The 12,500-nt window shown below is 32.2% G+C and overlaps 1 protein-coding gene across 2 annotated transcripts in view; it reads left to right on the top strand.

Annotated features, from left to right (window-relative positions):
• LOC145241433 (metabotropic glutamate receptor 1-like) overlaps nt 1–12,500 on the top strand; it is a 704,312-nt gene that overhangs the window by 525,654 nt on the left and 166,158 nt on the right. For both annotated transcript variants that reach the window (XM_080104383.1, XM_080104384.1), the window contains exon 2: nt 9,455–9,701. In XM_080104383.1, coding sequence (XP_079960509.1) covers nt 9,455–9,701 — 247 coding nt within the window. The remainder of the gene's footprint in view (nt 1–9,454; nt 9,702–12,500) is intronic.

Here is a 12,500-nt window from a genome sequence, read left to right as displayed (position 1 = left end):
GGACCTCTTAGTTTAGACATAGGACGAGAACAACATCAAAGTCAGCCTAGTCGCCGCTATATGCCAAATATTCGGTGAGCTCCGACTGGCGCTTGTTAAAATGGCAGGCTCCAGTTCCGAACCCGTATCGAGGCGGTGATTGAGTCTGAAGGCGGCTGCATTGAATATATGTCAGGTCAACTACATAATCAAGTTACGTGGATTGATATTGTCAATAATTTTTAAAAGTAATTCTGTAGTGTTGATTTCTTTCATAGGTGTATATTTATATATATATATATATATATATATATATATATATATATATATATATATCTTGTGTCTCTAAATAAAAATATGGTTAATTCGTGAAATAAAATATAATTTATTATTCATCTAAAGTAATTCATTATTTAAAAAGCAATAACAATATTAGAGTTTCAAATCCTATTAAAATTATTAAATTATTCAATTCGGTAGAAATATTTGTCAATCGAATTCGGCGATTAACTTAGGAGATAATTTGGGTGTTATAAAAATTGATTTATTTATGCCATTCAATTTTTGTCGTTCTTTAAAACTACGGAGCGATTAAAGTCGATATTTTCTATTTCATTGAACTATACATTCTATTATTAATTTAATAAATAATTTTGAATAATTTAAATCTTTAATAACACATTTCTGAAAGGAGTTTCGCTATGGAGAAAGTTATTGCAAAATTAATATATTTCCTTTGTTAAAGAATATATATATATACATATATATATATATATATATATATATATATATATATACTAGGAAAAGTACCCGTCGTTGACTGGGTTAAGAACAGCGTACAGAAAATGGACTCTGATTTATGAAAGTATGATAGGTTATGAAAAGGAAGGGTTGTAAAGAGATAGCTTCGAATTTGAGGGTATCAAAACCAAAGCAAAATATGATGAAAGTAAAAATAAAATAGAAAAACCCAATAATTTAGTATACCATACCTGTTCACACTGACACGTTTATCACAATATTCTGTGGATCTATATTAAAAAATCTTGTTAAACTTTGTGACATATTTCCATTCTATGGAGATCAGGCGCGAACGAACACCCCATGATTTTATTATACCATATTTCTTCAAACTGAACAATTATAAAAGTATACTTACGCAGATAGATATGAAAAGTCTTTATTAAAGTTTGTTCCTATTTCCATTCTATGGAGGTCAGGCGCGAACGCAGACCCCACAATTTTAATATACCATCCCTATTTAAGTTAAAACATACTTAACAAATTATTCTTATGTACATCTATATCAAAAAGACTTGTAAACGTTTTTTTTGTTTGTTTCAATTTTTACATTTTTTTATTTCCATACTTTGTGGACAAGGCGCGAACGCAGACCCCACAATTTCAAGTAACCAACGTTCTGCCAGATCAAACATACCCATTCCTGTGCCTCGATAATCTTCTATCATTATATGCAATCAGTGTTTTAAAATAGTCAACCATATAGGAGCCTATTCGTGACCAGACACACACATACACACACACAAACATTCAGCTTTATATATATATATATATATATATATATATATATATATATATATATATATATATATATATATAGTAATTAATAAAATATATATGGCGATTAAGCTACACGGAATATTCGGCGTTTCATCCACTCTAGGACTCCTCAGGCTTATGCGATACTGTAGTATGTATATATATATATATATATTTATATATATATATATATATATATGCATATATATATGCATATATATATATGCATACATATATATATATGCATATATATATATGCATACATACATATATATGTATATATATATGCATATATATATATGCATATATATATATATGCATATATATATACATATATTGTGTGTGTATTCAGGCATCATTCTTTTATTTAATCAAACGTCGAACACCTTCATTATTAACCCTTTTTTGTTTATTTTAAATCCTGATAGTTTTTTTTTAATGTGTAGATCGAAGAGATTGATAATAGTTGCATGTTTAGTTCGAAGTTGGACGCGGTGTGCTATTCCTCTTATCAAGAAGGCATCATCAGGAAGGATGTCTAAATATTATTTGCGAGATAGGCAGGGCGATTTTTTTTATCATGGCAGCGGTGAATTTGTGCGCCAATCTGAGTGTCCAGAATATTAGTGTGGGGTGAACTTTTTGTAGCTAATGCTAAATCACGTCACCAAAGGCAGGTATAATCTCCTTTCTTGGAAGGTTGAAGTTTCATGACGATATCAAATATATAAACGGCTCCCCAGTCGATAGTATATCCTTATGAGAGTTAGTCTTGTTTAATTCTTGCAGGGCCTTACGATATTGTCCTAAATTAAGCGCCTGATATTACAACATGCCTATATATCTAGTTCTTGCCTGTCTGAACTTCGATGATTTAATATTTTTTTTAAAATCATTGAAAATTTTATATCTATATCATTAATTGCTAGATGAAAGATAATGGTTTTAAATTGCAACAAAATGTACATTACATAAAATAAATCGAAGGTAATTTTTGATTCAATTTAAATTAAATTTTTATACATACTTTGTAAAATTTATAAAAGTGCACTTTCAGGATAAATAAATTTCAAATTGAATCTTATAACTTTATTTTTAACGCCTATATTAAAAAGATTTTGTTTAACAATTTTCATGCCTTGGATGAAATGATTTTTCAAACTTGTATATTATCTTTTTTAAGATTATATTTTAAAACTCTCCTTCTCTCTATTTCAGTTTGTATTTCTCCTTACACCACAACTCATTTTAGCAACCCCCTCTTTGTATTATTACATGTCGGAATATTCTCTCTGTTTCAGTTTGTATTTCTCCTCACACCACAACTCGATTTTTGCAACCCCCTCTTTGTAATACAGGTGTGAATAATGAGAAAATCTGATTTTTTTTAACAAAAACTTTAAAATAAATTCTTAAAAACTTCTTTTAGAATAGAAAATCTTAAAAATTTAATAACTAACATATTTCATGCAGGTTTCATTAACAAAAATAGAGATGAAAATATTAAAAAAAAGTTCTCTAAAACTAGTTACGGTCAATAGTAGTCCTCGCCCGCGAAAGTCTTTGTTATTGTTATTCTATTATTATTATTATTATTATTATTATTATTATTATTATTATTATTATTATTATTATTATTATTATTATTATTATTATTATTTAAAACACTTTGAGTCCTGCTCTTTCGCGCGAGGACTAATTGTTTTCTCCGCTTCATTTTACATCAGAATACATATTCGTCTTTATATATATATATATATATATATATATATATATATATATATATATATACATATATATATGTATATATATATATATATATATATATATATATATATATATATATATAAAATGTTAGCTCCAGAAGGGAGTACTTTGATCTCTTAAAACTTACTGAAGTAAAATGAATTTAATAATAAGTCAATATATGTGCACTTTATGTATGTATATATATATATATATATATATATATATATATATATATATATATATACATAAAGAGAGAGAGAGAGGGGGAGTGCGTTCTGTTTCGATGGTCTAATTAGTGATGGTGGCGCGTAGATTGTCTACCGTTAATAATATATATATATATATATATATATATATATGGACGATTTTTGTAGAATATATATATATATATATATATATATATATATATATATATATATATAGACCTTGTGTCTAATTTGCTTTCGTGGGGAAGCAAGTAAATACCAACCGCCTGGCCTTCGGGCCGGGTAGTACCTGTTCTGTAATTGGTCCTTGGTCAATGTAGGGTAAAAATTCATACTGAGAAAATTAATATTTATTTCAATACTGTTTAAAAATAGGTTAGATATTAAACCATTAGAATTGAGATTTCTTTGTTTGCCAAGTGTGTGTTTGGACAGGCATATGTATATCCACGTGAAAGTTAGTCACGTTGGGAACCACACTTCTGACGTTACAAAAATAGATTTCTCAATATATGAATCGAGGGTTGGAAGTTAGGACGTTTATCAGGAGCAGATAATCGAAGAAGATGACACACAGTGATAGTCAGTTGGAGATTGGGAGCCACTCAGAGACAAAGGAAGAACAGTAGAACATGTAGTGGAAAAGGCTTGAATTCCTGACTTCGTCAATCGGCCGACAGATGAATAAAGAAATCACCATTAATAATTTTGTTACTGTGTTGTCTCGTGTCGACTTTGTATCTTCATCTATAAACGAACTCTTGTCTCCACCCCCCACACACACATTTAAAACGACCTTGTGTCTAATTTGCTTTCGTGGAAGCTTTAAAAGATTTCTGCAACATTAACTTTAAATTGAACGGTTTAGACATCCAGTCATGTCATTGAGTAACGTTAAGCTGTCAGATTTTCTTTCACTGTCTTTTCCGCCTTCCCGTCATGAGTTCGAGCTTGCCTGCCTACTACCACTTTTTTTTTACTCAACACACACCTCCAAACATGTGGGCAACGCCGGGCACCCAGGCTAGGCGAAGGAAGAAATGGGGTAATCTAAGAGAAGGTAACTCTGATGAAAAATATGCTTGAATAGAAAGAGTTTGATAGCAATGTACGGAAACATTCTACTAACGGTTTCACTGAGAAAACATTAACTTACAATTTGTCATATGTCAAAATCGAAGTTAAGCTAAGAAAACTGTCATGGGAATATGCATGTCAAATAGCAATCTGATCTAAACGGATGGAGCACACACATGTACGTGGATACACACATTATATATATATATATATATATATATATATATATGTGTGTGTGTGTGTGTGTGTTTGAACGTACGCAGTGAGACCCTCAAAGCCTGTTTACATACGAGACAAGCGCTCCTAATAAACTGGGAGGACCTACCAACGAGCGAAGACCCCAACTAAAGGAATTTCTTCAAGAGTATTCTAGATGCAGTCAACTTAACGCATAAATTATAAAGGGTATTTAGGCAATTGAAAGTATAAATATTTAGTATAAAAATTAAGTATAAAAATGAGAAAATTATGACTACCTTAAAGAATACAAAACATATATAAAAGACTTAGAAATTAAATAACCTGCATACCTCCCCTCAACTATTTAAAATAAGAAAGGTTAAAAAATAAAATGGATTGATTAATTACCTCCCTTGGACCAACTGAAACATGGATTACCTACCCTTTACAAAAACAAAGAAGGAAAATTAATAAAATAAATTAATAATCTCCCTTGCACTAGCTAAAATTAACAGAAGGCAAGCCGGAATCTATTCAAAAACAGAACAGTACATATTTACTAAAATGCATTAAATAAAAAATGTAAAAATTAGAAAATTCATATTAGAATAAAATAAAATATACAGAGATTGGAATAAGCTATAGCTAAATAACATGGCTGACGAAAGCCTAACATCATTTACGTTTTACCATTATCTGGTCCTCTTTATGTTGGGCTTTAAACCGACGGTACCAATGTTTTTCTGAACTTCTGTACAATTAAATGAATAAATATTAAGCCATCATATCGAAAAAGTTTTTATTTGTAATCGAGCACTTTGTTGGAATTCTTTCCCCCAAAAACAGTAAACACATTATATATATATATATATATATATATATAACTGAATGTCTGTGCGTGCATGTGTGTGTGTGTGTGTGTGTGTGTGTGTGTGTGTGTGTGTCTGGTCACGAAAAGGCTCCTATATGGTTGACTATTTTTAAAAAATGATTACATAAGAATAATTTGATGACTATGTTTTAACTTAAATAGGAATGGTATAATAAAATTGTGGGGTCTGCGTTCGCGCGTGGCCTCCATAGAATGGAAATAGGCACACACTTTAATAAAGACTTTTCATATCTATCTGCGTAAGTATACTTTGATAATTATGGTTCAGTTTGAAGAAATATGGTATAATAAAATTATGGGTGTTCGTTCTCACCTGACCTCGATAGAATGGAAATATGTCACAAAGTTTACAAGTTTTTTTTTTTTTTATATAAATCAACAGAATATTGCGATAAGTGTTTCGGTGTGAACAGGTATGGTATACTAAATTATAGGGTTTATCTATTTTATTTTTACTTTCATCATATTTTGCTTTGGTTTTGATACCCCCAAATTCGACCCAAATTTACAACCATTCCTTTTCATAACCTATCATACTTTCATAAATCAGAGTCCATTTTCTGTAGGCTGTTTTATAACCCAGTCAACGACGGATACTTTTGCTAGTATATATATATATATATATATATATATATATATATATATATATATATATATATATATATATATATATATAAAGATATATGTATAAAAGAAGAGAGAAAATAAGGAGAAGGAATGTGGCGAGAGTCGGAGAGAGATAGATAAACAAAGGGAAATTATTGTAAATGTCGAAAATTCCTGTTCAACTATACAAACAAAGACGTACAACGTATACAATCTCACACACACATCACACACACAAACACACACACACAAGCACACACAACAAACACAAATATACATGATGTGCCTTTGTCCAAAAATGGTTAACACGCACATTACACACACACACACACACACACACACACACACACATTACACACAGATTGCAGAGATACACTTATATATACACACACACACGCACATATATATATATATGTGTGTATGTGTGTGTGTGTGTGTGTAATGGGTGTGTTAACCGTTATTGGACAGAGGCACATCTTGTATATATACATATATATATATATATATATATATATATATATATATATATATACATTTATATATATTGTATATATATACATTTATATATATATATATATATATATATATATATATATATATATATATATATATATTATATATATGATCTTGGACCTGTGCTGTTCCTGATATTCATAAATGACCTCCCCGACAAAATTGCCTCTGAGATGGGTATATATGCTGATGACACCACACTCTATAGCAGGCACGACAGGAAAACAAATGAACATATATCTAAAGTAATGGCAGAAACACTAGAGGATGACCTCCAATCAATAGTGGAATGGGGACAAAAATGGATGGTCACGTTCAATGCCCCCAAGACTAAACTGGTTTCATTCAATAATTACAAGAAACCTTCTCTACCACCTATAGCAATGGCAGACGACTCTTCATCTGAGAGTACGTCTTTCAAGCTCCTTGGCCTAACGTTCACAAGAAACATGAGTTGGAACAATTACATCGAGGGCATTGCCAGGACCGCTGCGAGGAAGGTGGGCTCTCTCTACCGTGCTAGAAAAGTACTAACACCCGAAAGTATCCTGTACCTTTATAAGGCCACCTTTCGCCCATGTATGGAGTATTGCTGTCATATTTGGGCTGGTGCATCGGCTACTAGTCTCTCGCTCCTTGACAGGGTTCAAAAGAGAGTCGCAAATCTGATAGGCCCTAAACTGGCATCTAAGCTTCAGCCTCTGTCCCATCGTCGAAACGTTGCATCCCTCTGCCTGTTCTACAAGTATTTTAATGGTGAATGCTCTGATGAACTGCAAGCACTTGTGCCCCCACGACGTGAACGCCCTCGACAGACCCGACAAGCTGCAAAATCCCACCCCACACTGTAGAGATGTAAAAGATCTTTCTACTCCAGTAGTTTCTTCCCCAGAACTGCTAGACTTTGGAATTCCATTCCAGGTCACTGCTTCCCCAACTGTACTGACATGCATAAGTTCAAGTGCAACGTGAACCAACATCTTGCTTCCCAAATCCCTACATAGTAACCCAGTAGATGTTTCCCCTAATAGTAGCCCCCTGCACCAAAGTGGCAATGTGCCTTGTTTGAGGTGAAATGTAATAAAAAAAAAATATCCAAAGCCTTTGACAATATCTATATGAAGGACTTCTGACGAGAATGAAATCCGATGGTCTTTCTGAACAAAGACTTAACACAATTATCTTCTCCCTAGACAAGATAAAAAAAAAATCAAGTTGTTCTCGATGATTGTACGCTCAAACAATATGAGTGTGTGTCCCAAGGGTCGATGCTTGGACGTTTATTATTCTTGATATTTATAAACGAATCCCCAAGATGAAATTGTGTCCCAGATGAGTGTATTTGTTGATGGCAGTACGCCCTATAATAGATATGAGTGATGATGGCGGCAATCTTCTTTTTTTAACGACAAAGAACCTTCTACGAGAGAACAGAACTTTCAAACTCCTCGGCCTTACATTCACGGGCAACATGAACTGTAACAAATATATTAAGGATGTTACTAGGTCAGAGATATTGCAAAGAAAGTGAACTTCTTTTACAGTGTCAGCAAATTACTCACGCAAGAGAGCATCCTAGATCTTTACAAAGCTGTAATTCGCTCATGCATGGAGTATTGTTGATGCATCAAGTTGTAGATATTTCATATACAGGTTGACACACCGGTTCCCGTCAGATCACAGAAGTTAAGCAACGTTGAGCCTGGTTATTACTAAAATGTTTGACCAATTTGGGTATTCCAGGCACTGTATGTAGGAGGACACATTCCTGCAAAAGTTGCAAAAACCTAACGTCCTCATCTCCCCTAACGGAGATATACATACGACTTGGGACTGTTTGTGAATTTCATACCCCCATGAAACTTTCTCCTTTGGAGGAAGCCAATCAAACCAGAATAAGGTTAGTGTCGATCGACATCTACGTGTAGCATTCGCCAGTTAGACGTCACTCACACCTAATAGGTCTCGCACCATTGGCCAAACTACAGCTCCTGTGTTATCACCGCAATGTTCCATCTCTTATATTTTTGTGTGTGTTATTTTAAAAGTAGTTTAATATAATGTCCCCAATAAACTGACAGTACTCCTGCCGACAAGATATGCATATTCACAACTAACCCAACAACGGCAAAATTTAACTTCTATACTTTTGGGGTCGCAAGATTCCGGATGGCTTTTTAGTCTAATAGTTTCTTCCATTTTACTGCTGGGATTCGGAATCCTGTCCCTGTTACCTGCTTCCCTGATTGTGCTAGCTGCTCAACTCCCCTCGTTTTTTTTCTAAACACGAAGCAAATAGTAGTCCCTTAAGTCCAAATAGCAATATGTCGTGTTTGAGATGAGAATTAGTAAAAATAACTACTGATATTACATCAGTAACACTAGATTGATTAAACAAACGATAACATTTGTTGATAGTCGGGTTACGCACGGAAGACCGAAACATATAGATGAAAAGATAACTTTGACTTGTATAGGGTAATTTGAATTTACAAAACATTGAGTTTATTGTCTTATAATCAAAATCGATTTTGTAATAAAAAAAGCGTCGATTTTCAGAAAAAAAAAAGTATTTTGTTGGTTTACGCCATACTTATTTGCCCATTTTCCTTCGTTTTTTTTACTCTTTTCTACAATAGAATCATATAACGATGTTCAAAATCTTTAATTCGTCTTCATTTTCTATTTCCAGGCAGTTACGGCTCCAGTGGAATGGATATGTTTAAGAGATTGGCCAAGACTTACAACGTCTGCATCGCAACCAGCGACAACATCAATAGTAACGCCAACGAAGAAGCCTTTGATAGACTTGTCGAAAGCTTAATGGAAACTAGTCGTGCGAGAGTTGTCGTTTGTTTTTGCGAAGGTATGACAGTCAAGAAGTTCTTTCAGGCCACTCAACGCCAAGACGTCGTGGGAAAATTCCTCCTCATTGGAAGGTAAATCACACGCTAACTACAAAAATGTATTAACAAAATGTCTTTGTTCCTATGATATGCATAAATCCTGGTAATAACGGGTTTATTTTAAAAATGTACTATGAATCGATTATTCATTGAAATCAACAATAAAATATTAAAAAAAGAATAAAACGAATTTTAACATTTATTTTTTTTTTAATTTGGATCAAATAGTAGATATTTGTTGTAATCATGTTTTGTAGTCATATTTCTATACGGCATAATCACGTTGACACACAGTTTCCCGCTGGATCACTAAAGTTAAGCAACGTTGAACCGGGTCAGTATTAAATGGGTGACCATTTGGGACTTCCAGATGCTGTATGTGCTCTCCGCTTATTTCGGCATTGTTTCCAATCGTCCTGGACTTTTCTTTGCCACTGGACTCAAACAGTGCCGATTCAGAAAAGTGTGGTTGGGGATTGCGCAACCCTGGCCTCACACGCACAGGGAGTATATTTTGTCTTTCGAGACTGAACGGAGGCATCGAGACATATTTCTCTTGTCATATCTAGTCATATATACAAGCAGAAAAACCCAACATTTCCCGGAACTAAAGAGGAATCAACAAATATTCTCTACGATAGAGAAATGCACACACACACACACACACACACACAAAACAACAACACACACACGCAGACAATTTCACTTTTATAGATACATCAAAATATTAATGTCTTAGAATATAACGAAATTCCGAACTGTGTATTTGTGCTTAAACATGAAAGCTTTATTGTTGAATAATTTTACATTATAGTAGAGTCTTTCCAAAACAATCGGGGTCCAACAAATCCATATATATATATATATATATATATATATATATATATATATATATATATATATATATATATATATATATATACTCTTTATTTGTTTTTACATGAACAGTAATATGTTGCAACACATTGGTGAACATATTTCGGTCAGCTAGTTACCAGTAACAGGAGACCTCTTCAGGCGATACAGCTTATACGAAAGCAAAGTTTACAATGAAAATATCAGGTCTTCCTTGTCATAAGAATTTAAATCTGAGAAGGTCTCGTCAAATGTTGTGAGAATTAACATTTGTTTGGATGTAAATAAGACTTTAGATGTAGGTATATTGGGAAAGGGTGGGGGTTAAGCATCGAGATAGATGTAACGAAAGACAAGAAAGCATAGTATTAGTATGGCTGTGTGATAGTCGCCCCAAATCCTGGTGTATATAGGTTAAAATAGTGCGGGAATTTGGATTTAATAAACTGATACTAATTATGTATGTGCGTGTGTGTGTGTGGTTGTTAGTGACCTGGCAATTCATCCTAAAGCGGCAAATCTAAAGCTGGCCTGCTAAACTATATATAAAAATTTGGCAAATTTTGGCATATTTTATTAGTTTAAAAATATAGTTTTTACCAATTGTAATAAAATTTAAATCATAGAATAGAATTATAATTTTCAAAAAGCCTACAAAATTTAATGCAGATTTGTCCGATAGAACCAAAGATATGAGCATTTCAGTATCTAATTTGACTACCAGTATATACATATATATATATATATATATATATATATATATATATATATATATGTATATATACATATGTGTGCGTGTATATATGTATATATATATGCATATATGTATATGTGTATATATATGTGTGTGTATATATGTATATATATGTATACATATATGTACATATATATGTATATATATACACATATACATATTTTTTAAGCCAAAAACAATGCGGAGGAAGACTGGAAAAGATGAAGTAAAAAAGGAAAACAAACAGATGTAGACGAGCATGGTTGAGTAGAGGAGTGTCTAACCTTTATTTGTCTATCATTCTTCACTTCAATGTATAATTATTTATAACCAAGTTGATGGTATGTCCGGTGTATGTAAAGTCCGTGGGTGGTGTGGAACTTTGATTAATTTCGAGAGAAAGGTACCTCTCTTTTTCAAAATAGAAGACAAAAGTGGATTCAAGATGGCGGAGAGAGCGTGGCAGTCCTGCAGAAATATTTTATTTTACTTATATATTTATTACATTATTTCTCTTGTAAACTTGGGTTATATATTTATATATATTTATTTTTTTATTTTATTTTATACAATATTGCATAATTTATTATCATTATTGTTACTGTTGTTGTTTTTCTCGTTTATCCGGTGCTGTTGTTGAAGTTTTTATTTATTATTTATTTTTTGTGTTCTGTTTTTGGTTGTTTTTTTAATGTTTTTATTTTGTTTTACCTTTTATGTATCTGTATTCGTGTGTTGAGAAGATGATAATACTCAGTTATAATATGATAGTTATGATCCTCTGTCTATATTACGTGTATAAGCACTTATTTATATATATTTTTATTGAAATATGTAGTGCCGGCTAGATTATGTTCTACCTTGTTGTTGTTATGGGTAACCGTATTATTTATTAATTTTATATACTTCAATTTATATATATGTGTATTTTTTATAGTATTCGTATATTTTTATTTTATTCTATTTATTTATTATTTTTTAATAGAATTTGTGTATTGTCATTGCTCTGGTTCGCTTGTTATGGGGGGTCGAAGGATAAAGGGAGAGCTCAGTTCTAGTCTGTTATTCAAGGAGGGTTTGTGTTTAGAGATAAGGAGAGATTCTGCAATTCTAAGGTTTCCAACGTTTCTGACTGAAGCGAGGATATAAACGCGAATATTATGTTTAGCGCTGTTGCATGAGATTATATGTTTGTGGAATGATGAGTTCTGGTGTTTATATGTTCTTTAATGCGTTGGTGTAGT

This window comes from Euprymna scolopes, chromosome 20, assembly GCF_053919585.1.
Source record: "Euprymna scolopes isolate OS-2025 chromosome 20, ASM5391958v1, whole genome shotgun sequence".
In the NCBI taxonomy this organism is placed as follows: Eukaryota; Metazoa; Mollusca; class Cephalopoda; order Sepiida; family Sepiolidae; genus Euprymna; species Euprymna scolopes.
This window is presented reverse-complemented; position numbering and strand designations above follow the sequence as displayed.